The 26796-nt window shown below is 48.1% G+C and overlaps 10 protein-coding genes across 10 annotated transcripts; 5 read left to right on the forward strand and 5 right to left on the reverse strand.

Moving 5' to 3' along the window:
- Nucleotides 1-280: 280 nt before the first annotated feature.
- KY384_008960 (uncharacterized protein) lies at nt 281-2140 on the forward strand (the record flags this gene model as incomplete). The annotated part of the gene is given in 5 exon segments (XM_044817446.1): nt 281-376; nt 826-1415; nt 1658-1893; nt 2054-2081; nt 2098-2140. The coding sequence occupies 5 exon segments, from the start codon at nt 281-283 to the stop codon at nt 2138-2140; spliced, it is 993 nt and encodes a 330-aa protein (XP_044664599.1).
- Nucleotides 2141-3746: 1606 nt separating this feature from the next.
- KY384_008961 (uncharacterized protein) lies at nt 3747-5043 on the forward strand (the record flags this gene model as incomplete). Its single annotated transcript, XM_044817447.1, has 2 exons — nt 3747-3813; nt 3863-5043. The coding sequence occupies 2 exons, from the start codon at nt 3747-3749 to the stop codon at nt 5041-5043; spliced, it is 1248 nt and encodes a 415-aa protein (XP_044664600.1).
- A 231-nt stretch (nt 5044-5274) lies between these two features.
- Nucleotides 5275-5943, reverse strand: KY384_008962 (uncharacterized protein; the record flags this gene model as incomplete). The annotated part of the gene is made up of 1 exon (XM_044817448.1): nt 5275-5943. The coding sequence occupies one exon, from the start codon at nt 5941-5943 to the stop codon at nt 5275-5277; it is 669 nt and encodes a 222-aa protein (XP_044664601.1).
- Nucleotides 5944-7266: 1323 nt separating this feature from the next.
- On the forward strand, nt 7267-8316 carry KY384_008963 (uncharacterized protein; the record flags this gene model as incomplete). Its single annotated transcript, XM_044817449.1, has 1 exon — nt 7267-8316. One exon carries the CDS (start codon nt 7267-7269, stop codon nt 8314-8316), a length of 1050 nt encoding a protein of 349 aa, XP_044664602.1.
- Nucleotides 8317-8887: 571 nt separating this feature from the next.
- Nucleotides 8888-9986, reverse strand: KY384_008964 (uncharacterized protein; the record flags this gene model as incomplete). Its single annotated transcript, XM_044817450.1, has 7 exons — nt 8888-8965; nt 9046-9493; nt 9550-9569; nt 9620-9669; nt 9723-9737; nt 9791-9818; nt 9951-9986. The coding sequence occupies 7 exons, from the start codon at nt 9984-9986 to the stop codon at nt 8888-8890; spliced, it is 675 nt and encodes a 224-aa protein (XP_044664603.1).
- Nucleotides 9987-10475: 489 nt separating this feature from the next.
- Nucleotides 10476-13051, reverse strand: KY384_008965 (DNA replication licensing factor MCM7; the record flags this gene model as incomplete). Its single annotated transcript, XM_044817451.1, has 4 exons — nt 10476-10559; nt 10613-12652; nt 12705-12952; nt 13003-13051. 4 exons carry the CDS (start codon nt 13049-13051, stop codon nt 10476-10478), a joined length of 2421 nt encoding a protein of 806 aa, XP_044664604.1.
- A 323-nt stretch (nt 13052-13374) lies between these two features.
- KY384_008966 (uncharacterized protein) lies at nt 13375-17090 on the forward strand (the record flags this gene model as incomplete). The annotated part of the gene is made up of 5 exons (XM_044817452.1): nt 13375-13473; nt 13520-13697; nt 13915-14493; nt 14613-15121; nt 15195-17090. 5 exons carry the CDS (start codon nt 13375-13377, stop codon nt 17088-17090), a joined length of 3261 nt encoding a protein of 1086 aa, XP_044664605.1.
- Nucleotides 17091-17445: 355 nt separating this feature from the next.
- KY384_008967 (uncharacterized protein) lies at nt 17446-18321 on the reverse strand (the record flags this gene model as incomplete). The annotated part of the gene is made up of 1 exon (XM_044817453.1): nt 17446-18321. One exon carries the CDS (start codon nt 18319-18321, stop codon nt 17446-17448), a length of 876 nt encoding a protein of 291 aa, XP_044664606.1.
- Nucleotides 18322-18726: 405 nt separating this feature from the next.
- On the reverse strand, nt 18727-19779 carry KY384_008968 (uncharacterized protein; the record flags this gene model as incomplete). Its single annotated transcript, XM_044817454.1, has 1 exon — nt 18727-19779. The coding sequence occupies one exon, from the start codon at nt 19777-19779 to the stop codon at nt 18727-18729; it is 1053 nt and encodes a 350-aa protein (XP_044664607.1).
- Nucleotides 19780-25126: 5347 nt separating this feature from the next.
- Nucleotides 25127-26549, forward strand: KY384_008969 (uncharacterized protein; the record flags this gene model as incomplete). The annotated part of the gene is made up of 4 exons (XM_044817455.1): nt 25127-25507; nt 25554-25727; nt 25845-26031; nt 26413-26549. 4 exons carry the CDS (start codon nt 25127-25129, stop codon nt 26547-26549), a joined length of 879 nt encoding a protein of 292 aa, XP_044664608.1.
- Nucleotides 26550-26796: the final 247 nt, after the last annotated feature.

Raw genomic sequence — 26796 nt, forward strand, 5'->3', positions numbered from 1 at the left:
GTCGAGCCTTCTGACGACTGTTTCAAGTGTTCTTACATCCTCATCTACTTCATCCATCCTGTTATCATCTCCTAGTCTAGCGTCTTCTACGACTAGTATGAACTCTTCTTCGACAAACGCATTCCAGGCCTCAATACTATCTAGCCAACCAACATCTATTTTATCATCTACTTCGACGAGCATTTCTATCATCACATCATCGACCATTTATTCTACAAGTCTGGCAACCTCGACTAGTGCCGCGGTATCAACTTCTTCGATTACATCTGTGTCTGCTGCTATGGCCACTTCGTCCTCTACCTTTCAAACGGCTCAATCTTTCTCCTCATCTACCACAAGTTGGTCTCTGACTGGGTCTACTTTGTCTACTTCATCAGTTTGGCCCACCTCTTCCATGATCTCTATCCAGTCTACTACATCAGGGATTGCCACATCGACTTCCGTCACTCAACAGACGACGTTGCAGAGTTCTACCTTAAGCTCAGCTTCTACAACCTCGTCCACGCTATCGACTTTATCGTCAACAAGCATAGATCTAGTCCAGCAGGCTAGTTCTATCATCGCCAGGAATGGCTACAATTATACATCCTTTTGTTCCGATTACTTAGGATACTGTAGCCTTCAGACTACTTACAATTACCAAGGCTTCGTGTCGTCAAGCCTGACAATCACTACACTTGTAGGCATCTCTACTAGGTTAATGACCACCACCCAAGCAGTGACAAGAACTACTCCAGCTACAACTTTGACGCAAATTGCGCAGAGTACAGTAAGTGATACATGTCGTCTTCTCCATGTTGTAATCTAGACTGCTCACTATATTAGATTACTATTGACAGTACTGAAACCGACGTAATCTCAACGACGACAACCAAATTTGTTACCGTGACTCGTCAGCAAAAACATAAGGCACGCGAACTTGATAATCTAGAGCCGAACGGGATAGATGTCGAGCGAAGAGATATCATTCGGCGTCAGAACAACGCGAATACTGCCACTGTTCCACAGTCCTTGACAGCTTTCCCCTCATCTATTATCAGCGCTGCATGTAGTCTGAACGCTTACCAACCTACAAGTTTACCAACCGTAACAAGAACCACGATTTCAACAGTAGTCAATACTCTTTATCAAACTCAGCCATCAGCCTACACCGACCAATTGAACACAGTATCGAGCGAAACAACCGTCAAATTCGGTACTGTGACGACGTTAGTGACAATTGATCCGTTCACTGTACGAAACACACGTACAACTCTCACCACAACGACGAAGACAGAGACAACTGCCTGCATTGCCTATGCTACCCCTGCTGTCTACTTGAGCAGTCCCACAGCCCTTGTGGGCAGTCCGTCAGGCGCAGCGGCAAATTATGATGATTTCTCATATAAATTGACTACTCCCTTTCCCTTACAACTGTACGGATACTCTTCTTCAACCATTTACGTATCTACAAACGGCGTACTTTCTTTCGACAATCCTCCAGGTTGTACGCTCATTACTATTCCCGTTACATACTCTGCGAATTACGTCAACTTTCCGCTGCCGACTGGAGCCTGGACAGCGATCGCTTGCAAGATCACTACAAACACGATACCAGGGTATTCTGCTTTCCCGTTCTGGGATGATACGGTAGAATCACTCATTCTCGATTCGCTAGCGAAGGACATGAACTGACATTCGAGCAGTATGTGTTCAAAGGACAACCTCAGGGAATATACTACCAAGTTGAGGGCACTAAGATCACATTTGAATTTTACTTGTCTCATTACAACGATGCCACACAATACTATCATTACCTCCTCATTTATGATACAACTCAGCCTGGCAACGTCACGTTCAAGTATCTCCAAGTGCTTGACCTTGGCGCCAGTGCTACGGTTGGAGTGCAAGGCAGTAAGTTGTTCTGGCTTTCCTTGACACAAACCGTTATGTTAAGAAACAATTAGACAATCAGTATTTCCTTCAGTGGAGCTACAATGAAACGAAAGTGCAGCCAGGCCTCAGTCTCATCATGGACACTACCAAGAATGTCATCACTTCATCTCTACAGCAGAATACCTGCTGAAATTGTTCACCAAAAGGTATGATCATTTGAAGCACCCTAGGAATTCTGCCCCGCGTGCCTACTGGGAACGCTTGAGCGACGGAACCTTTGGCTTTCCCCCGGTTGAAACACGAAGCGCATGCACTTCTTTCCGTGAGCAAGCTTACTGTAGGTGTGTGCCACTCATGATATCCCAGTCGTGTCCGATCTCGGCTAAGAGGTTTCCACGGAAGACGAAAACCGTGTTCCATGATAAGGTTACATCAAATACTAATGAGATGACGTTCAGGGATATGATATGCTGTGCCACAGGCGAACTTTATTGCATGACGTTAAGGGGCGCATTCGGGCCATGCGTGACGTACCCTACCATCACCAACAGTGGCATCCGGAAAAACGCCATTGACGCAAGGCCGCCACGCTGCCACGCCGCCTAAATAATACGAGTACGTTACAGTATATTGCACTTGTGTTGGCGCAGAGACTAGGGCCATGAATGGCTAAAGCTGGGACATGGGGAGGAAGCTTCGCTGAGCTGTGGCTAACAAAGTCAAATAGTCCAAATTATGTCAGTCATCTTTCATCGAAGGCGAAGCCAACGAGAAGATGTCACTTAGTAGGAGCAGAGTCATGTTTTGGATTACATTATGATTATAGTCAGCCTACTTTCATCTACTAAGACTCTGTCACTAATGGGGCAGGCTCTGGGGTTCTGCGTCTTGTTGGTGAACCTTGCAGCTCCCAAAGCAGTTAATTTTGGCAGTCACCTTTCAACAGAGCAAGCCTCAACCAGTGCTCTTCGTGGTGCACAGCAGGGGCTACTATTGGCACTCTTACCTTTTTAGGTAAATATATCACGTTTACCATCAAAGCTCTGGAATTGGGGGTGATTCTGGACCGCATTCATAGAAGTATAGGCATCGAGTGGGAATAGAGAATCTCATGTCTCTTTTCTCTTGAAATTTATAAGCACTCCCCGCAGGAAGGATCGATGCGTCATCTTCACTTCTACCACAGAGACTGCTAGTTCCAATCTATGCGCCCTTTCGAGGCACCACAAAATCAATTCTATGCTTTGTTTCAAGCCTCTATCAACATCACATCGAATCAGACTACTTCCTAGCATTTGAAGACCTTGGCTTGACTTGCCCAGAGAGATTTAGGAAGTAACCGCACCGCGGACCGCCCGCCATGCTGAAGTCACATGTTCTTCCGACAGCTCGAGCGCTAGCTTGATGATATGTCTCGGTACTCTTTGTGCGCGCGCCAATACAGGACCAGAGTGGTAAAAGACAGGGCTGAGACAACGCCGATGAAGCTCTACCGTGGTCTGACATACAGCTGACAACCCAATGATTTCGTCCGCGAGAGCGCCAGATATTTGTAAAACGCCAACAGATATTCTACGCTTGTCGGCCTCCGACTTATTTCTGGAATGGTGGCGCCCATCATCTTTGATAGCGTTCATGTGATATCTTGCATTCTTGGCTTGTCTCGTCCAAACTACGCTGAGATGTATCTAGAGCTGGATGTAACAAGCGAAGGTAATGGTGACAGCCGCCGTGGCTGCATAAAAAGCCAGTCATTTCGTTACGAGATAGGCTTCCAAAGGTTCTGAGAAGCATCCTTCGATGAGAACATTGGATGTTCAAGTTCTCTTTCACAGCTACGCGGATAGGCGCAAGATATACTCGTCTAAATTATGAAGTATCTGTACGATTTCATGTCTTGGTTAGTGTTGCTGGCTGTAATTATTATCCCTAGCGCGGGTGAGTCTTCACAATCATGATTCGTTCAAAACACATCTGAATATCAAAGATACTGCTGCTGTCATACTACCATGGAGCGAATTACAGGTCAAGAGACAGGTCGAGCCAGTGTCGGTTAGTCCTGTGCCTGACCATTTTACGCCTCATGCACCTCCACTCAACTGGATTGGTTTGGGCGATTCCTACACTGCCAGTCCCGGTACTGGAGAGGATCTGCATGTTGGTTGTGCCCGCAATGTTGGTTCCTACGTCGTCCAACTGGAGAACGATTTCCCTTTTACTGAGACAAACGACGTCGACTTCATTGCATGCTCAGGCTATGTAGCCAACGACGTACTTGAGAAGACAATTCCGGACATCAAACAAGACTCAGCCGATTTCATGGTCATGAGCTTAGGCGGCAACGATATCGGCTTCTCCAAAATCGCCATTTATTGTCTCATAACCCAGTACATTATCACAAGCTCGTGCCAAAAGGTTATCCAAGAAGCCCAAAATCAGCTAGAGAGCGTCCAACTGCAGAACAATATCCACAGCGTCTACGACAGACTATTCGACAAAATGAAAGACGATCGCCACTACCAGCTCTACCACATTTTCTACTCCCGCTTCTTCGACGCCACAGACCCTTGGTGCGATTCCCAGACCTTCCGCGACGATCCCATTGGCAAGATCACAGGCATCAAGCTCACCAAATCCCGCAGGCAACTCCTCAACGACCTCACCGATGCACTCAATGCCCGCCTCGAGGAGATCGCAGTCAATTACATCAGGCTCAAAGTTGGTCGTGCGTCTTGGGCCAAAGCCTCCCGCCTCATCACCATCAACCCGGACAAGATCTCCACCGCGGACGGAACAGGCACATACGGATTATTTGACGGACATCGTTTCTGCGAGCCAGGCGTTCGTAGCCTCGAGAACGATAATGTCTGGTTCTTTGGCGTCCTCGATCATGAAGACGCGGCCGTCGCCCCTGCAGGAACGGTCGCAACGCAAAGAACAAAGAGAGACGAAATGATTAGGAGGGAGCAAATTGAGGAAGCGGGGCGGCTGATGCATGAAGCAAGGGCGAACAATAATGGATCTGATGAAGACGACGCGATTCCTTTTCCGTTGCCGCCGCAGCCTGAGAGTCTTATTCAGTCTTTTCATCCGAAGACGAAGGGGATGACGGCTGTGAAGTCTTTGATGCAGACGGTGTTGCAGAGGGAGAGACCGGCTGAGAAATGAGTGTGATGTGGACTTAGGAACCTTGAAAGATTACTGTGGGCTCTGAGAATCTGGTGAGATGAAAGAGGTCCGGGGAGGTCAAAATTTTCTTTCAAATATAAAATGTGGGTAGTATCTAAGGATCAGATTAAAATACTAAAATAGCTTTCATCAGCCTTTTTAAGGCTGGAACCCCTTGACTGATAGATCAGTGAACCTTGAATCCCCTCGAGCACTCGTCTTCTTGATCGTTCACTTGCTCTTACCCCCTGTTTTCCCCATCCGCTCACTATGTCTCCCGCTTTTTGGATCACGATGGTTTAGATCGATGTTTCCTTTCTCATATGAATCCTCCTCCATCTCATAGGGCAGTGACTGCCTGGAATGTCGCTCCGGGGACAACGTTTCGTAAGGGAATTGTGGTGTATCATATCTTGAAAATGCTTGTACATCCCAAAAGGGGTTATAGTTCGGCTGTAAGTTTGGTGGTGGAGCAAAAGCTGAGATACCAGGAGTGGTCTCTGCGGTTGCTGTTTGAGGATAGGAAGGGGGCGCTTTTTTGGTGCGATCCCCTGACAACGAAGGTGTTTCCTGGTGAACATCTCCATTGGGAAATTTCTTGTTGATGCTCGATCTTGGACGATCAGTATATTTGTTGGTATCTTCTAGGCTTTGCTCAAAATTTGGAACTTCGTACCCGGAGCTGGTGCGTCGGACTTCGTGCTGTCCATGATGCCGCGGCCTCTGTTGATCTCGTCGTCTTCGAGCGCTTTCTCCTCTCAGATGATTCTGCTGTTGGTCATGCTCGTACGTCTGAGCGTCATCGTCCTGGACAGGATGGCCAGATTGCTTCACAATCGTTGCATAAGGGTGAGAGGGGTCGTCGCGGAGGACCTCGTCGAGAGGGTTTCTTGATGGCATGCTAACTCCGCTGATTCAAGGTCTCGTAGAGAATATATTGAGATGTCGATGACAGAGGAGGCCTCTGCCTTTTTCGATGGAAAGATTTCTGGAAGTGATGTGAAGTAAAGAGATTCAGGAAGATGCGGAGGCTTTATCAACTGCAAGGACTTGAGTATATGAAGCTGTGTTTTTGATAGCTGTCATGGGGACCAAACACTCTTGTACGACACTGTTGTTGTAAAACACAACAAAACGAGCACGAGTATCGTGGACAAGACGCGAGTGTTTAGAACCTATCTCAACACAAGAAAATATCACATCTTCAGATGTATTCAAGAGTGCCACTATTTGCGTATGAACATTTGCTAGGAATCTTGTTACGGATTGTCCATCGAGGCCGAGGACGTGTAGCAACAGCCAACGAATCATCATTGTCTATCGCTCTCGAGTTTCATAGACATGGAACACATCAGAAAGAGTGTCCTCTATAGGTCATATACTTCCTGTGGCAAGTGCAGGTTCCTTCATCATGTTCTCATGTTTCTAAGCTAGCTCACTGACATGGAGTCAGGTCACGCGTCATTGTCACCGCAAAGAGCTCAAGACCGTAAGAGGCCACCATTGACGTGAATTCGATCGGAAAACCATTGCATCGTACGCAGACGTATAAGAACCAGTCCTTCACGTTTCTCCCTCCCGCTGGCCGACCGCAGATTTGGCTGGACTTATCATCGGTGAGAGAGAAGCGTACCACATCCCACGAGCCCGAAAATATCAGATTCACGGTACTCGGGTCCTACGATGTTTCTAAGAAACACCAGTGAGAAATGATCTCTGGCTCTTCAATCCAAGCACGTATTTCTCCCGCGAAATACTGAAAGACTTCCTCGTTGGAGACAATGTTCGATGTATGTCGAACATCCCCATCATATCGTCAGCATGTGCTTTTTCTTCAAGAATGATCTCATCATTGGAGGTTCGCTGGCAACTTGGACAATATCTGCCGGAAACCAATATCCGATCATAAAATTCGAATTGATGTTAACTTCCGCATGACGACCATCGATATTTGGAGTTACGAGACAAACCAGCACAAATCAAAACTCCATCATGCTCAATGGCCCTCGACAAGTGCTGCGTTCCGATGTGAGACATCCAACATACAACGAACAACGAATACATACAACGCAATGTCTTTTATTCATCCGCCAGATTTTCATGCATGCGCCGAACAAAAAAGTTGGCGAATTAAGCCGCCTGTCAAAATTTTATAAGTCCGAAGAACAGCAGAGATAGTGCTTGATTGACCTTGACTTCAGAGGTATTCACTAGGCAGCAAAGATGTGGATGAGACTCCAAGGTGCCGCACAATTGTGGCCATTGTTCATTTGCATTTGCAACGCATTGACCCTCCCAACCCCACCTGTTAATACAACGGATATTGCAAGCTTGGACTCGCAGACTAACGGGAGGCTCAGTTACAGGATTTCCACAGGCACGAAACTTTTGGACAAACTCGACTCCTATATCGTTGCCACGCAGATTCTTGCATACTTATCACGCCTTGATCGTCATGGCACCGAGCCAAGACAGACTTTCGAGTACAAGTCTGTCTTCATCCAAGTCTCGGTTCCAGGCGCACCGCAGGATGTCCGGCTGCCGCGCTATCTCCTGGTGTGGATACTCGGTCTAGCGACAGGCTACTTGTCTGGTCAGACACGCCCAGTCGAGGTAGATTTTACGCCGCAGATCGATGGTCGTCCTGCGGGTCTTATACAATTTATCCCAATTCATCCAACATCCGGACATTCGGAAGCAACCCAGAATATCACCCTCCCGCAAAGAGGCAACGAGACAAACAAAGATAACAGCTTTCCTGGAAAGGAAGGTGAAGTGAAGAATGTGTACATGACAGCGACATCTAGTCAGAAAAACTCGAATTTAACGCAAGCGTCTGTATCATTCGACCACACAAACACAACAGAAATAGCCGCATCATCTAACGCAAATATCGCGACCACCATCGATTATGTCTCAAATATAGACTATGGGTACGCAAATTTCTATTGGCTATTGTCCAATTTTTACGGCATCCTCTTCCATCGGCCAGGCAATCAAGAGTCCGAAGACCAAGCATATGCGATTGCAGGCTGCGCACTGGTAATCAGTGTTCTCAAAGCAGACCGGGCTGTCCAAGAGAGCCGGCCGTTTGTAGTTGATAACGTGCTAGACGGCCTTGATCGCATCTTGGCGCAGACGATAAGGCTACGCTTGTATGAAGAGCTGTTGGCTAAAATCTTTGACTTGACTGGGGGTACGACTTATGGTCTAGGCAGTATTATGATTGGGAGGAATCTTTCTCCAGGCAGGTCTGATGTTCAAGTTAGCTGAGAGGTTTGCATCATAAATTGTCAGATTAGGTGGGATTTTGGTGGTTCAATAATAGATTCTTGGAACTCATGAGCGAACGAATGAGATATCAAACCTTGAGTATACGCTGTACTTTTTTCAATCCTCGGCGGTTTGTATCAGCATGGGCTCCGCTACACCAATGTCAGCCAATGGAATTAGCGAAAGGCTCGCAATATCATTTCTAGCGTGACAGGTATTGCAAATCTCAGAAAGGCCCACAAAAGAAGAGCAGCATTTCTCAGGCTGGCACAAATCCAGCCCCAAAGGTTTTGATAGAGACCAGTGAAGGAAAAATGCCTAAGTTGGAGTCAGGGAGATGCAAGTGCTCGTATCAAAATATGGCAAGGCAGCGCCTGATTGGGTGAGCGACTTGTTGAGGCATGAATCCCAGTGGCCGATAAAAAGTCATGATTTTAATTTTCCTTCAACACCACGCTTTCAACAAATTATACTCATGCAAACGTTAGCCATCATATGTTCATCCCGCTCCTGCTTTCATTCGATCCGTGGCGGAGTCTTGGAAGCCGACTTGAATGGACTTGAGCTCCTCCTACATCAAGCTGTCAGCCTCCGCTGCCTCAAATCTTTGCACAGGGATACTCACGACCTTCTCCTCTCCCCTTCCTTCCTATATCCCTCAATAATTCTCAACATATCCTTCCGTCCCTGACTTGCATTCACATATTTGCCCGCCATGCTCATACTGACCTGCTGCTCACTCTCCACCATCAATAGCTTCTTCAGTAGCAAATGTCTCATCTGTATGCAAACAAAGACCCCACAGTCGCTGCTATTCTCCTGTCTCGGACTATCCGGCAGATCCAAGCATTTCAACGGCCGTCTCATCAATTGGCTCAACTTATACGTCGCCACCTCCGCTTCTGCATGATTTGCAGGACAGAGGCTATCGTAGTGGAAAGCGATGCCGTCGAGGACGGAGACGAGAAGGAGGGACCAATGCGAACCACCTTCGGCGAGATTGGGGTTCTGGCAGTCATTAATGGGAAGGAAGATGTGTGTCGTTCGTTTGAAGTCGGGGAGAGCCGTCTTTAGAGTGTCCGGGTTGGCGGTCTGCATTAGCAGGAAGGACATGCTTGGCCGGAGGAGGACGATGTGGGCAGTGTGTTCTTTTGCCAAGTGTTCACGCTCGAGGTATCTGCGGAAAGCGAGGCATTAGGAGAGGCGGCGGAGGAGGATCTGAGGAAACGTTACTCTTCCCAGAACGATATGCTCTGTTCATAGATTAGCCAAATCAACGAGCCTGCGGGCATATTCGGCGTACATTGTCCGTCAACCAGTCGTCCTTCAACGTCCTGATGTCTTCTCTTGTCACTAGGCCGCATCAGCGGTGTTCAATCTCATTACGCCTTTGCGGACGCACACACATCGTACGTCATGATCTGAACCAGGCATTAGCTTGAGCACCTTTATCGTGGGGAGCTTGATCACGTACAACTGAGATACGGATCATCTGGGTTCAGCTATGAAGGCCTGGTCAGCATCGTGCGATTCCTCTTTGGACCCTTTCTCCTTAACAGAGCTCGTACATGGTTCTGTAACGCAATGAGAAATGGCAGCTGTAGACCTACTTTCTCCCCAAATTGCCGACTGACTCGTCCACCAAATGGGTGGAAGCCGGAGTCGCGCATGTCTGCGCAGAGAGGACGTTGTATGGACTATCAGATTGGACGTGCAGCTTGCGAGTACGGAAGAAGTGGAAGATGAGGGTAAGCCTTCGAGGGACTTGGAAGGTGTGTCGTACAAGAGGTGTTGCAAGGGGGCGCCGAGACCAATGTCGAGGAGACTCAGTCCCCTGGCTGTCAGGTCCAGCCGATCATGTGTTCACTCCCCAACAAATCCTTCAGTGATGAAGAATCTCTATGAAGTATCATAACGCTATCTAATGGGCGCAAGCTTAGTGAGTGACAGTGCGGCTCTGCGGATGCCAACGCTGGTTCTAGCTGCAAGATATACATCTCCGATTGCATCATCCAAAAGTAAGCAACATATACTCAGCAAACAATACTAGCATCTGCATGTAAATCTACGAGTATCACACGTCTCCTGTCTGCGCCAAAAACTGGCATATAATACAACAAATACGCTTTGAACGCTGTCCCTGAATAATTCTACCTGACCTAAATATCATCTTCATCCATGTCCACATCGTCACCAGACTCAATGAACACCAATCGTGTGCCTTGGGCAGCGGTTTGCCAGACCTATCAGAGACCATTAGCGACGAAGCCAGCCCGCAAAGCATGGGAATACTTACATCAAGCATTGCGTACTCATCCACCGCTTGGCTGAACTGATCCGCCGTGAAGCCTTTCGCGATGATCCTCTCCTTCACCTTCTTGATACTAAGTTCTCCCCTACTGCCATCACCCACAGCTGCAGCACCACTATCTTTCATCGCCCGAACAAGATTGTAAATCTTGCTGCTCGGGCTCTGATCTTTCATCCCCCGCCCATCATTGTGTAAGCTCGCCTTGCTCGTCTCGATCAATCGAAGCGCCTCATCCACATCATCAGTCACTACCTGTGATGAGAAGCGTAATCGGGCTAGAGCTTGCGCGAGACGGAGGACACCAAGAAGCGTACGCGGAGAGATGTGTGAAAATTGTTTCTTCCCGCCTTCATCTCGTTTTTGTTGCTGTCGCATGCGCACGTACGCGCCTGTCATGTATTCTGAGACCTCCTTAGGAATGACTGGTCGCCAGCTGCGTGCTTGAGCAATGTACTGTCGAACTTCGTGAGGTGTGAATATCACGCCCGTGGTTTCAGGATGCTTGTTGTTCATATGAACGAAGGTGACATGGCTTGCTAATTCTTCATCTGCTTCCCGAGTTGGCTGATCAAGCATCAAGAAGAGGACGTCGAAACGCGACAAGAGTGCGGCAGGAAGATTGATGTTTTCGACGGGTGAAATGCGAGGGTTGTAGCGGCCATATATGGGATTAGCAGCCGCGAGAATGGAGGTTCGAGCATTGAGAGACGTGGTGATTCCGGCTTTGGAGATTGAAATGGTTTGCTGTTCCATCACTTCGTGGATTGCTGTTCGATCGCTGTCGTCCATCTTGTCAAACTCGTCGATGCAGCAAATTCCGTTATCTGCCAGGACCAGAGCACCACCTTCCAACACCATCTCATCGGTCACTGGATCTCGCATTACAGCAGCGGTCAGACCGACACCACTACTTCCTCGACCGCTGGTGTATACGCCGCGAGGAGCCACTTTAGAGATGTACTTCAAGAGCTGCGATTTGGCTACACCAGGATCACCCATCAAGCAGACGTTGATATCGCCTCTTATGCGCATGCCGTCGCCCATCTCCTTTGTGACACCACCAATTAGGAGCAAAAGTAAAGCCTTTTTCACATCAAGATGGCCGTATATTTCAGGGGCAATCGACTTTGCCAGGTACTCGTACATGTGACCGGAGTGTTTATACTGCTCTATTCTCCGAAAAGTCCTGGCATCAAATGTGAGATCATCATATGCTTGTTTGTGTTGGTTGATATATTGCGCCTCCAGGTAAGTGTCCGTCAAAAGACCGGCTCGAATCGCTTTGAAGCCGGTATAAGGCGTAGGAAGGAATATACCGGCGATATCAACGATGTCTCCCGGATTTATCTGCCGGCAAACCGTACCGTGACAGTGAATAGTGAGTGTTCTCGGTATATGACCGACAGGTACTTGGTCTGCCATCTCTTGGATCTTCGCTTCTTGGAAAGGTAGAAATTTGGATGCTCGAGTTGAGAGAAAGAGCTGTCCTTTGGAATTGTTTTGCTTGCACTCTTCCGAAGGACATTCAGTCATAGGCGTGAATTGTTTCGAGGTGACTGGTTGGAATATCTCACACCCACATCGATCGCAGGTATAGGCGTTGACTTGAACAGCTGGCTTGACATCGGATACTCTTGTCGCAATTCCTCGCACTGTGATCAACCTCCCAAGATGTTCTCCCCGTACGTTTCGAACCGCAAGAGCCTTGTTGCTCTTGGTACTATCAGCCCCGGCAGGCGACTGGGGTTTGATGACGAGTGTATATCGCCTCGTCAATGCTGCAGGAAATATCGACTCCGGCCTTGATGGTTCGATTTCATTTTGTGCAGCCAGCACGACACTCTCGTTTCTTTTCTCTCTCTGTGACATGATAATGTCTAAAACATCGTCCTTGAAATTGACCTCTTTCGTCTCGTTTGGCATCACTTTATCGACTGCTTGAGAAATTATGTCAATGTAGTGTTTCGCATTTTTTTCTATAGAGTCGACTAATCGTAACGTCTGCTCTTCGTAGCTCTTTTCGTACTGTCAAACATCGTTAGCAGTCAGGAATGCGCATTGTAAGGAGAGACCGTACGTTATCCAAATCGTCCAGTTCAATTATGACTTCTTTCAGCTGCCGATCCGCGACTTTCTGTAGCAAATCCATATATTTTTGCCGCGGTCCTCTCGTTCCATTGCCCTGTCTTGTTGGCTTGCCCCCTACTACATCGTCCATGGTATCATATTCATCTTCCGTTGCATCGCCATCGAGATTGAGATCTTCTATTGCTTCTAGGTCTGTTGAGGTTGACTTATAGTTCTGTAAGAAATCTTCAAATGCAGCTGCAGTCAGGGTCAGCCAATTGCTTTGTGTAAGGACTTGATGAACATGCCCTGCTGGGCTTCATAGTCAACCGGGGCTTTCCAAGTCAAGAGCGACATAGCGCATTCAATCGCAACAAAGATATCTCTAAGTTGAGTGAGTTGCCGAGAAACACAGAGATTGAGTACGAATATTCCCCGTCGCAAAGAAGGAGTGGGTGCGTGCTTGCGAGGGTTGAATGTAGAGCTGCTTAATTGAAAGACGCGTCGCGCCCTGAACGCGTTTAGGGTTGTCGGCTGTGTCCGAGCCAATCACATCCACCTAAAAATGACCTCGGCAGAGTCCAAAATAAATCGTGAGGTCCGCCTTACCTATACAAATGACCGGGTGGGAGAACAAACCGTGTACATATGCTGAACTGTTGACATGACTTGTGGCAACAATGTCTTTTTCCACAGCCGAGCTCAGGCTTGTGCCACTGCGGACGTGCTTCGCCACTATTCCACAATCTCTCAAACGTGTACTCGATAACGCGAATGCTGTAAGTCCGGTCAGACTTCCAGTGGTACATTGACTAATTTTCAGAGGTCGTCCAAGACGTCATCGTAGAGCTACGAGCTGCTACGCCCTCTAAAGGCCCGTCCGGTACCTCAAAATCGTTCTACGTGGGGTGGGCCGGGGATGCGACTCGGTCGGAATCCTCGGCGCTCGCAAGTAGGGGCAGTAAGAGAAAGCAGGGTTCTGTAGATATCATCGAATTAGATGGTATCTTTGGGCGTACACTTGGCCTTGTAGACGGTCAGAAGGTTGGCTCTTATCTAAACAACCCTTTCGGTCGGCTGAATACAGCCAGGTTAATGTGCAGCTCCACCTAAGCCCTCCTTTGGCACACACGGTCAATGTAGAACCCTTGGAGCCGAGTGACTGGGAAGGCAAGCCATGACATTCTTTGCGTATGGCTCACACTAATAGATGAAATCAGTCATCGAAAGTCGCGCGAGCTTCCTCGAAAATTACCTACTCTCCCAAGTCAGGGCTCTCCCAAATCCGGTATCAAGCGAAGTGCAGCCTGGTCATCCCATAACCATACATCTCTCGCCGACCTCTACCGCTAATATCATAGTCACATCATTGACACCCTCGCCGAGTTCCGCTGTGCCATTTGTAAAATTGGCCCCAGATAGTGAAGTCATTGTTGCCCCGAAGCTCCGATCACGACCCAGTCATCAAAATAGAACCACAAGTCAAAGCATTACCAGCAAAAGGAGTATTGGGACCCGCGAAGCCCGTCGCAGAAGTGGCAGGGAATCTGAAGGGTCAAATGCGCTGTTTTTGCGTCCTGTGGACAAAGCTCTTTGTCAAGACTACTTTGATCGACAAGCTGATATCACAGAAGAGAAAGTCTGGCCATGTTTGTGGGTTGACCGGGAAGTTCTTCAGCATCGCACGCTTAAAGGCGTGAAGTGGGTTTATGCATCAATCATGAAGCCAGCTACCACCAAGGCTCCACTAGACTCCCATCAATATCAAAAGTTGAGAGACGCAAAGGCAGCCGAAGCTGGTGTACCCTCTACGAGAGTAGTCGCCAGGTTACTAGAATGGCAAGATGCCTTTGACACACGCCATGCCGCTATATCCCCCCTTTGAGCCTGGTATTAGGAGCTCGAAATATTTGTGGAGGTGTTCTCCGCATCTCAGCAGCACCATCACAATCTTCCAAAAGCGAAACAGGGGGCTTGAAACTTTTCCCGATACTTAAAAGCGAAAGTGATGAAGATGGACTGAAGATTGGTGGTCAGCGGGATATCAAGAGAACATCGGTCTCGTGGCTTATTGACAGTGGTCTGTTGAGTGGACCTATCACAGATGGACAATATCTTCCTCACAACACTCGTGCCGCTTGGCCAGGTGGTATCATTAGATTCCAGAGCCAACCCTCTAGTGATACCCGAGAGACCAGAGACGATCCGAGATGGTGCTTCGGCTCCGAATATAGGGGCAATGTCAGCCTACAGCAAAGCATACCCGAGCCTGTTGGCTTCGGCGACGAAGAAGGATTTGAAGGAGATCTGCATCTGCAGCCAGGTACTCTTATTGGAGTTGATGACGTTCAAGAACAAGTCGCTTCTCAATTAATCCATGGCTCCTCGGTGTTGATGACAGGTGGCTTGGGCTCTGGGAAGTCCTCAGTATCCCAATTTATAGCAGCACAGTTGCGTTTGGGACATCTCTTTCATTCATCCCTTTTTTCCTTGCCGCAAGTTAGTATCCGAGGAGGCCCGAGTCTCCGTGATCAAAGAAACAATCACACGATTGCTCGCAAATGCCGTTTGGGGTACTCAACTGGGCGGTATGGCTCTTATCGTCTTAGACGACTTGGACAAACTGTGTCCAGCGGAAACCGAGCTCCAGACCGCCGATAATGAGCGCAGTCGACATGCGAGTGAGCTGATCTGTTCACTGATTCGAGACTGCTGCGCTGATCGCTCGAAGATAGTGATTCTCGCAACAGCACAGAGCAAGGAGTCGTTGAATAGCATTATCGTAGGTGCAAATATTATCAAGGAAATTATCCATCTACATGCGTTGGACAAAGACGCGAGAATAATTATGTTAAAAGCTCTGACAAAGGGATCGCAAACCGTGACCAATGGTACAAGGACTATTGAAAGTGATGTGCATAATCAAACAAATGACGAAGATGCGGCCTGGATGGCAGAAGCAACAGAGCCAAACCAAGGAGCTGAGAGTGATGGCTTCAAAGTTGATGTTAATCTAGATATGCTAGAGATGGCAGGTCAAACAGATGGCTATCAGCCTGGTGATCTCACTCTTCTTGTATCGCGGGCAAAGAACGAAGCCATAATCAGGGCTGTCGAAAGTCCATCAACCGAGTCCCAACCTTCCCTCTCTGCTGTCGATTTTCAGAAAGCACTCAAGGGCTTTTCGCCCGCCTCACTACGCAATGTCACTCTTCAAACTTCCAATACAACCTTCAGCTCCATTGGTGGCTTATATGAGACTCGCAAGATCATATTAGAGACACTTCAGTACCCAACGATTTATGCTCCCATATTTGCACAGTGTCCTCTTCGCCTTCGTTCAGGACTATTGCTCTACGGCTACCCTGGCTGTGGCAAAACACTCCTTGCATCTGCCGTAGCTGGGGAATGCGGTCTCAACTTCATCAGCGTGAAGGGGCCTGAGATCTTGAATAAGTACATCGGTGCCAGCGAGAAGAGCGTTCGCGATTTATTCGAGCGAGCGGAATCCGCTCGCCCGTGCGTCCTCTTCTTCGATGAATTTGACAGTATTGCCCCAAAGCGGGGTCACGACTCAACTGGAGTCACTGATCGAGTAGTAAATCAGCTGCTTACCCAGATGGATGGCGCAGAAGGCTTGACTGGAGTCTATGTTCTTGCTGCCACGAGTCGGCCAGATCTGATTGATCCCGCGCTACTAAGGCCCGGAAGATTGGACAAAAGCTTGCTTTGTGACATGCCTAAGTATGTTGAAAGACTTGACATTATTCGTACGTTAGCGAAGAAGCTAGACTTTAGCCCCAGAGTTCAAACCGAGAAAAGTAGTTCAAGAAATCTTGCGGAAATCGCTCGACGGACAGAGGGGTATTCCGGAGCTGACCTACAAGCCGTGGTCTATAATGCACATCTTGAAGCCATTCATGACGTCCTTGGGGACCAATCCTCAAAGCAAGAAGTCAATGGCAAGAAAGGAAAGGACCTCAAGAGACGTGAACAAGCCATAAAACCTGATATACTGCAATTTCGTTTTGGTCAGTCCGAGGGGCCGAATAATGGAACAAAGGCACTCTCTCAAGCCCAAGAAGCAGCAGAATACGCCGCCATTGTTGCAAAACTCGACGCTCTCAAGCTGGCGAAGAAGAAGGAAAAGCAAGCACGTCGAGGGATCGAGCAAAGACTAGATACCCAAGCGACTGGAGTCAAGGACTCAGATGTAAGAGTCGTTATTGAATGGAAGCACATTGATGCGTCTCTGGCTAGCACAAGGCGATCCATTAGTGGAGAAGAGCGAAAGAAGTTCGAGCACATTTATCAAGAATTTGTGTTTGGGCGAAACGGCGAGATGCCTGATGGACAAGCTTCTATGGAAATTGGTGGAAGAATCAGCTTGATGTGAAACGACTTATATTGACCCTTCTATCTGCATTACAAAAGTCATCATTTGCAGGCCAGATATTGTTACACCCTCGTCCCATTTGGTCCGTGTGCCAATCAGCTCCGACTATATGTGAGTGACCATAGGAAGGAGCGGGTCGGGTTGCCAGCTCTCTCAGGGGTCTTTCACAGATCGTTATAGTCGGGGTGGCATATGCTTCTTTCTCTTATGATCGAAGAACGCCCTTTGTCCTCTATCCCAACAGCTTTGTTCATTCTAACCCAAGCCTTGCATTTCGCGCAGACAATGCATTTTCCAAGTCGCAAGCAATCACAAAAGATATCCAGGCATTCGCCTCCTCTACCAAATCCTACCATCATTCCGAACCTCTATGCCCCTTCGGCTTCTTATTGATCGGGTGGAAAGGTGATCCCAATGTCCGCGTCGGCTTCCTCTCTTCGTTATCTCCATCACCGGGCCACGTGTAACCATCAGGCAACGGATTTTGATATCTTGCTACCATCTCCGCGGCAACGATCTGCTCAGTCGTCGGCCTCGCATCAGCCGATCGTCTAGAATCGTCCAACATCTTCACTATGCTGCGAGGAACCTCCACTGGATCCTCCTTGGCTCTTCTAGACGATCCTGCCATATTCCCAATCTGGTGCGCTGGCCCATGCCGATTTGGGACGTAAGCTGGAGGTGCCATTGACCCGCTTCCGGCCACACTGCTGCCACTGATACTGCCACCGCCGTAATCGGGCAAAGGTGTCTGGCTTCGCCTCCGTATGTGGTCTCGATCGTAGCGCGCTGCCACGCCGTTCGCTTCCGTGTTTTGTAAGGTGTCGCAGGCGTGTCTAAGCGCCAGGCCGGCTTCGGTGTCCATGCAAGGCCCATTGCGTACGTTGTAGAGGGTTTCTTCATGCCAAAGTTGGCCTGGTTTTACGTAGATGGATGGATCGTGGTAATCATTCATCTTATGCTTGCTCTTGGCTGTGACCTTGGCTTGATGGTGAGGGCTGATTGGCTGGCTATTCTGGAGTCGATGGTGATATTTTGGGGTAGGGCCGGGGCACGGTGCATTGTTCTCGTGAATGCCTTCGGCGCGAGTGAGATATTTGAAATCGTTCGCTGGGCAGATGGGCTTCCCGCGATCCTCTTCAGCTATCAGATAGTAAGAGGGGCAGCGCTCGATACTATCTGGGCCAACGCAGGCATGACGACAGTCGCGACAGATGTATTGGATGCACATTTATAACCGGACGATGGGGTCGAGGTAGCGTGATGACGAAGCGAGGAATGCGGTTCAGGAGATCATTATATTGCCCCTTGCGTGTGAATGACACACTTCAAACGACCCATGACACGACCCTCGAAGTGACGTGACACTTATCTTCCGTGATCAATGAGGTGGTACAATGCCAACACGAGTGAAGAGCATTATGGCCAAAGAAGTGAGCATGAGCAACAGGCATCCATCAATTTGCTCCACGCAGAGCAAGAACTCATTTTGGCAACAGAAGAACTCGCGTGGAATAGCTCCATTGGGAGATTGGTCGAAAAGGGAAACGGGATGGTTCACAGCTTGCATCCAAAATCATACATCTATCTACCACTGCTGATAAACTTATTCACTGCCTCTTGATCAAACGCTCTGTCAACAGCCTCTTCGAAAGCTTCCCCACCTCTCAGGGTGCATCTGTAGGATGAAGCCTTCTTTGTCCCTGAAAGGTAGCGTCTGGAACTTCCCAGGCTTATGTGATGGAGAAGGTGCCGATGGTAGTTGCGGTTGAGCCATATCCGGGCTACGGTCGTACGCTGAAAAAGGTGATAATTCACCGTCCGGGTCTAGGTGGGGCAGAAAATTGGTAGTAGTCGTCTGAGTAAAGTTCTGCGGTGCTCCTCCAGGACAGTCGTCGACATGAATCATACTCTTTTCGCTGTTTGCGCCTCTGTACGGCAACGGACCAATTGTCATTGTTTCAGAAGGTAACGATGGTGCCTGGAGTGCTGGCAATGAGGCTACAGGAACGTTCTCTTTGTCATACATCGAAGCCTCCACTTTGGTATCCAACCAATTCAGGTGAGGTACATCATTCAAGTACACTTGCTGCTCTGGCGTTGGTACTTGCTCCAGCATATTTGCAGTCCTCGGTGAGTGTTGCTGAGTATCATCAAGCATTCCTCCCATTTGCTGTTCCGGATTGGCAGATTGCCGAGATTTCAAACCCTGGAGATCTGGTCTTGCTGCACACGCTCTGGCTTGGAGGACCTTTCCCATCTCTGCGATTTTCATTTCCGCCTGTCTGCGTTGGTCTAGGGCTGCTGCGCCAAATACTTGCGCCTTACGGGAGGGTGGTGACCCAAGATGATGAAGCATTACGTCCGTCACATTGCTGAAGTCCTGCTTTGCCATACTCTCTTGGTAGGCTCTGAAGCGCTCCGCTTTCAGGACCGATTGCCGGTGTCTGATCTTCGCCTCAAAGTCTTGATGCTTCTCATCATCCCCTTCCTCCCGATGCTTGATGCGGCAGATTTTGCAGAGCCCATCGCCTTCGTCCGGATAACGAGCATTCCTACGGACAATGGATAGGCATGTCCGCTCTCCTATTTTAATGAAGCCTAGCTTGTATCGATTGCGGCAAGGTTTGTAATTGGGGCGACCCAAGATGTCGTCTTGGCAGTCCCAACAAGTCAATTGGATACACATGATTGGGAAAAATAGACGCCTCTGAGAATGGTGCTTTGATAGGCTGATATGGTGTTCATGGATTAGTTTTGGATTTGCCGCCTATGCTTATATTTGGACGCACCGAAAGTTTCATAAATAGGCAGGAGCGACCTTTATATAGACATTGGGATTCCCCGTGTCAAGGTCTAGGTGTTGCAGTGAATGATAGTCACGAGGCTCTGTGATATCCGAGTACCCAATCATGGCGTCTTTCAAGCAGTGTCACAATGCTGTGTTACTAATACAATGTGAATGTGATCAGGTGACGGAGTCGCCCCAGGTCGCACAAGGTGAAGATCGAAAGGGCTAGAAAGTGGTACCGCTATTGTCTGGAAATAGTCTACATATGCTCAAGGGACTCGACTATTTTCCACAGTGGCTGAGCTTGTACGACTCAGAGCGAAGACCAAATTCAATTTCGTCACCCGCTGCCATTTTTGAGTGTCCATATGTTCACGGGGCCCAACGTATTGTTATTGCTCTTCGCAGCCAAACATACTATGTTGGAATACGTACGACTGATCCAGTTGAATGAATTAAATATCAAAGACAGTTAGGTGTCGAAAGTCGTGTCTACCCTAAATCTTTGTTGTGACACCGAGTCGCAAAGCCAATGTCGTGCTACGAATGTGTCACAAGCGTCCTTTAATGTGCACACGATGTCTTGCAAAATATGACAGTATTTAAGAGCATCCATATGTCTCTTTCTGTTCGTCCTTGATATCCAAATGAAGCGTATTGAATGAGTCTTTAGCTTTTCTGTCTACTCAGAAGGTCTACATCATGTGCATGTATTTCACATGTACTCGTGATTACTGCAGAAACCCAGGCGTGATAAAATGTGCTTCGCCAATCAGGGATGGAAATTGCCGTGGAGAGGTAAAACGGGCTCACCAATATTTGCTATATTGTACAGAATGCAACCATGATCACAAGTCGGAACAGAATCAAAAAATCAAGGCAGAGTGCAGAGCGAGGGCAAGAGAAAGTCGAGACACGGTGAAAGAGAGGTTTGGCCTAGCGAGCCGGTCTCACCTCACAGCCGAGAGAAGTAGTATCATGGAGTCTCATATTACTGAACAGAAGGCGCAAGACTCTCGTCGTAGACGATATGAGGAAGACGTGGCTCGAAATTACGGTAAGTTTGGACTTGGCTCGCCAAACGGCAAGGGCGATAACCTTCTTGCAAGCTGACTTTCGCTCTCTTGTCCAGATCACCAATCACCAACTCACATTAACATCACGAATTCAAGAACCAGATCATTTGATGCATGGTCCGAAAGCGCTACAGTCGATAATGGTTAGTCAATTTAAATACCCTCTTGGACCTCAAAGCTGACGATGCTCAGCTACCTATCATCATGATCGCGAACAGCCTCATCATAGAGATGAACGGCACGACCGTCGTCGCACAGCCCCTTCATTGCCTGAGTTTTTCGAACCTACTCCACGAGATTATTCTGTGGACGAACCTCTTCCATGGCATCTATCCCCTTTGTTACAGGGTATCGATCCTGAGGGCAGTTTCAAATATCCGTCTGGGGGCAATCATCCTTTCCGACGTGACTATTATTATAGCAGTGACTGCCAGGAACACAAAACTGAGACAATGAGGGTGTATATCAATTAGACAGTGGAACCTGCATGCTTTATCTTGCAATCTCGCAAAGAGATTTGTTGACCCAATTCTACAAGCGACTTCAGAAATCATATATCAGTTCGAGTGGATTCCAGGGAGCCAACAGATCCCTCTGGTGGACTTATGACTGTAATTAAATCACTGTGTCTCACTGCTGGCGGTGCAACAGACACCTCCCAGGAATGAACCATCATCATAATAATTAATTTTCTATGGGTTGTATGAAGAACAACACTCAGTCAACAAATCCTTAGTGAACCTTTTTCTGTCCAGTATAAATTGAGTGACGTCTCACACATCATTTCAATTACTCACACTGAGTTATTTGCTGCTTCATAATGTGTAAATCTTAAGACTGTGATGAACGTGGGTACACCGTAGTTAGGAGATGCCGTAAGGCCTTATAACGGTCTTGACTTACCTTGTTCTGGTAAATTAATCAGTAGCACTTCGCCACTTTGCGATGGATGCGGTACGAAAAGACGTAGAAAGGTCAAGGTACAGTCCAACGTTCAATATAAGAAGCGCGAAAAAGAGGTTCGACAGAAAGAAGGTTCTCAACCACGGCAGCCCGTGAAGCAGCAGGCCGATGATGGGAGCCCATCATCTGGGGAGCCTGTGCTCCGATCTCGCACTACGAAGCAACACACTTTCCCTGGTATCATTTCCCAAGCCGCGAGAGAGTAGCAGTCTTCATCCACGAACATACTCGACTTATCAGCCTTCTATTGACCCAGCGCCGCGACCTTTGAGATGTCGTAGGCGCTTCATAGATATCTACCCACCCTCGCCGCACAGTCAATTGCAAGCCCTAGAGCTTCTGATACTCAAAGATGGCGGTCCGACAGGCTGGAAAGAAAGGATTGGGACGGAACTCACCGCCAGGGAGGTGACTGATTGTCGCTGCAGGAAAAACAACGGCGGGCTACTTTTGAGCTCGAGTAACTCAACATCATGCGGGTGCTTGTGTCATAGAGCAGTGGCCACATCTGTCAAGGGCATGAATCAGTGAATAGCAAGCGATGAGACTGCACTAAGGAGGATTGATCTAGCCAGGGACACATGTACGATAGAGCTACTAGAATTATTCATTGACCGAAATCCAGTTTGCATGACCCATTGTTCGGTGCCTCAGAAGGCCAATGTTTCCTTGAATAGCGAGTCATACACTCGGCAAAGGCCTCCTCTGTCTCTATACGATGAATAGTCAGTCGGGTACTTAATACAGCCATGCTAATTTGGCATCCATGTTTGAATATCGACAATTGATGCACTATTGGTCAATTCTGCAGGCTAGTGCTTTGTTGTGGTGTGTTGAGCAGGACAATCAGAAATTGACACAGAACACGAGAAGACACATCAACGCGTATGGTGCTTTGGAAACTTGGAATTCGCTTTCACATCGACGCTGACTGTGTTCATTCAATCCAATCACAGCTTTCTCAAGGTTTCAACCTCTTCAAGTCCTCTGTACTAACTGCCAAAATCATTTCCATTTTGAATAATGTGTGAGACACATGTTTGTGAAACTCCAGAGTGCCAGAAAGATGTCCTATGCAAGTGCCACGATGTGAGGATGGGAAGATCGTGTAAGGGAGGGAGGCCTATCCTGAGACCACGCTTCTGTGACGAGCATTTCAGCTTGCCAACCGGCATCAGTCCCTCTCAAGCTCCTCATCAAGCTCCTCTACCTCCTCAACCTATTCAACGTACGTCCTCGCGACAGATTTCTAGTGTATTCGGGAGTATTGCAGGCGTGATTGAGTCTCCAAATAGCGCATTGGCGGCACGGCAGGCGTACAAGAACAGTAGGCTTGCCTGTGAGTACAGTAAAATGACTGCTAATAGGTCATAAAATAGTCTTTACCAGCCGGAGTAGACTCCCATTAGCACAGTACAAGTCTTTAATAGCCTCTCCTACAATAGCTGCACAGTCCTCTACGTCGCAAACAACAGAACCCTCTGTTATACTCGACCCAAATTCTCCGCGGAATTATCAACAGAACCAGATAAGCCAACATTGGGAAGGTTTAACAGGCCGCCATGAAGAGCAGCATTCAAGTTCTAGTTACCAAGACAACCAATGCCGGCGCTGTTGGGCCCTTTTTGATACTGCAGAGGCGCTCGGGAGGCATTACAGGGATATATCAAATGATTGCAGTACCGATAGAGATAGCGCTGAGCACTAAAGCGTCCTATTTGGCAGACATGAAGCTATAAGAGATACCCCGAGCAGTCGCGTTCTTAAAGGGGGAATAGTAGTGAAAGTGAAGGAAGGAGGTTGATATAGCAGGATATAAGACGATTTCATTTCTCCTTCGGCTAGAAGACGCGCTGACGCAATGGTATTCAGTAAAGAGAATAAGATACAACATTATTGAGAGCTTCTCATACATCATGCAGGGACGATCTTTCATCTCAGTCTTCATCTCTGCTTGCTGCATATCTCATCAAGCCTGCATAATGATCTCGCTTGGTTTCTCGTGTTGTAGGAATTCAGGTTTCTACCACGAATAGTAACGCCAAGCTGAATATAAAGACCCATTATCTGAGGTGAGCTGCCTATTGCATCCAATTTCATACTGTAGCTACCTCCAGCATGTCCCCCCAAACCCCTGAGCCCCTGAATTATAGCGCCAAGAGCTCTAGCCATTTATGGTTAGCCTGCACGGCTGGTGCCTAAACGAACGGCAGCCCGAGTCAACGAGTCAACTCATCTTTGACGATGTGAAGTCCCCAGATAAGGTACACGCAGTCTTGTACCGCGACTTGCACGGGACACTGGTCGCGGGTATCGCGCAATGAGGTCTGGTGCATGTAGATGGCAGAATCTTGAAGAGCAGGTGGAGGATTCTGATCGTTTGTATGCATACGGCCGAGCTGGGTTCGAGAACGTCTTTAGCGATCATGACAACCTGGAATTTCTGGAACTTTCAAATTTCAATGTAATATCACCCAACGTATCTCGACTCCCTCCACTCACACCTGCAAGGTCTCCACGAAAAATGTGACGACGCAGGGTCATCTCAGCGGGGACGAGTGCGAGGCTTGGCTAGCAGGCCAGGTAGGGTTACAACGTCTGATCTACGTCTACATTGATTTGACGTTTTCCTGAGACCAGCTATGTAGATTCTGGAGATGCTAGTGAGCGACTTACAATCATGTATGATCTTTTTATTCGTCGTCCACGGCTTGTGCTGTCCTGATACCCCAACAGCTTCAGTGAAGGCTATTCCGGCTGCCGGAACGGTCATCTGTTTGATTTCCCTTTGCGATTGAGGTCTAAAACCCTCGAAAAGCTCATTGATCAATTTCAGTTGCCACGAAGCTACCTGCAGATGTTACAAGAGGGCTGCCACGTCTTTGTTGAGGATCAAGAAGGCAACGAATTGAGTATGCGAACCCTTAACCCACTGTCTCTCCAACCGCTCATGGATTTCAATAGCTGTACTGATGCAGAACACGTTTACTACGAGCGGGCGTTTCAGCCTGGCCTTAAGCTTCAACTTCGATACTTGTTATACGCGTGCGTTCATACATGGCTTTCGAAAAGATGAGATGCCCAAGTTCTGCGCCCAGATATTGGCCGAGCGAGAGCTCCTAAGTCTTCCATCATTAGTACCGTATCTACTGCTATCACTGAGAGGAGCGTATATTGCACCCTACATCATCGATTGTCATCTATTAATGGTAGACATTGAGCGGCAGACGGGCCTTTCGACAGTATGGCATCCAGGCAAACCATGTTGTGATCGTCTCGGAACCCCAGAAGCTCGCTCCCAATTTACGTTCGAGATAGACTTCGAGAACATCACACGAGACCTCACTAGTATGACGACTAAAGTGTCTTACTGTGAATATGCGACTGAGATTCATCTTCCTATGTTAGACAGTGTAGACGATATCAATAGCAAAGCAATAGCAAGGGCAACTTCCGATCACAGAGATAAACGTATAAGAGCAGAAGCCCGCATACGCGTACAGATCAAGCTTCTAAGAAGTTCGCTCAAAGGGACACACTCTCGAGCCAAATATCTTTCGAAACGTGCACAGGCTCAAGTGCAAACGGTGAGCAGCTGATCTATCTAGATCGGAATCTACTCATACTAGATAGGTCTACAGCTTGATAGCCCAAAAAGACAATGCATTCAGCATGCGTGATAACGCGGCTCTCAAGACCATATCAGAGGACCAGAAACGTATTGCGTTGATAGCAACTCAAGACAGTGCAGCCATGCGCATCGTCGCTGCGATCGCTACGGTGTTCGTACCTGCGACATTTACTGCCGTAAGTAATAAGTCAAACGATTCTCAAGCATTTTTCAGTAAGGAGTAGAGGCGAATGAACTTCTACGTACGACTTATTCCTTCTCTCCCTACGAATCACTTGCTGATCTCCAAAAAGACTCTCTTCAGCACCACCTTCTTCAACTTTCAAGCCGGCAATGGAGAAAAGCTTGTGTCACGGTGGCTGTGGCTATACTTTGCGGTCACGATCTGTCTCTCGTCAGGCATCATGGTCTGGTGGCATGTTACTTCTCGCCGAAAAGTGCATGCGATCCACAAGGCATTTGGTGAAGGCGTTGACGATAGTTTGGCTTCGAAATCCCTGACTATGATCGAATCGTTGAAAAAGCACGTATAATAAGGATGTTGTTTGTGATTTAAGCAGTGCATGAATGAGAAGAGAACACCACTTTCACGACTTATGAAGCGTCGATTCACCGTTGACATCATGGAGCACGCACACTTGAAGCTATCGGGCACCTTATTAGAGTCGTGATGATACGACCCGTCATTACTGGTCAAAAGTCCTGGTGGCCTGACCTCGGGGCTCATTCATCATTCCGCACGTGGACAGATGGTGGCAAAGATCCAGCTAATCTGTCAATATCCTAAGCCAGCCTTGTTTGCAATGCCACCTTCCTTTCTCTCCGCAACTATGAAGCTTGCAGATCAACTATGAGAAACAGAACATCGATTTATGCTAGTCTTTGAAAGCAAGAAGGCACCTCCTAGTGCACCCCTCTGCATGAGAGTGTTCTACCACATACGAACACCCCACACGAAACACACACTGATGCCACAATACTACCGGAGAGCCGACTGATGTATGATCACAGGTGTTGCCTGAGGTTCAAGTGGGAAAGGGGAGATGTGCTGATTGCGGATAATTCGAGCATGATGCATACGCGGACTGCATTTGGAGGGGATTGTGAAGCGGAATGTGGCGGAATCATTTGCATGAGATGGAGGTCAATTTGTGTAACGATTCGACCATGAGTATTCGATGGACAGGTAGGTCTTGCCAGGCATTCGAGAGGCAGACTCAGGAAGACTTCTAGGCTAACGGGAAA

The sequence above is a fragment of the Bacidia gigantensis genome, assembly GCF_019456465.1.
Source record: "Bacidia gigantensis strain McMullin 20006 chromosome Unknown scaffold_268, whole genome shotgun sequence".
NCBI classification, from domain to species: Eukaryota; Fungi; Ascomycota; class Lecanoromycetes; order Lecanorales; family Ramalinaceae; genus Bacidia; species Bacidia gigantensis.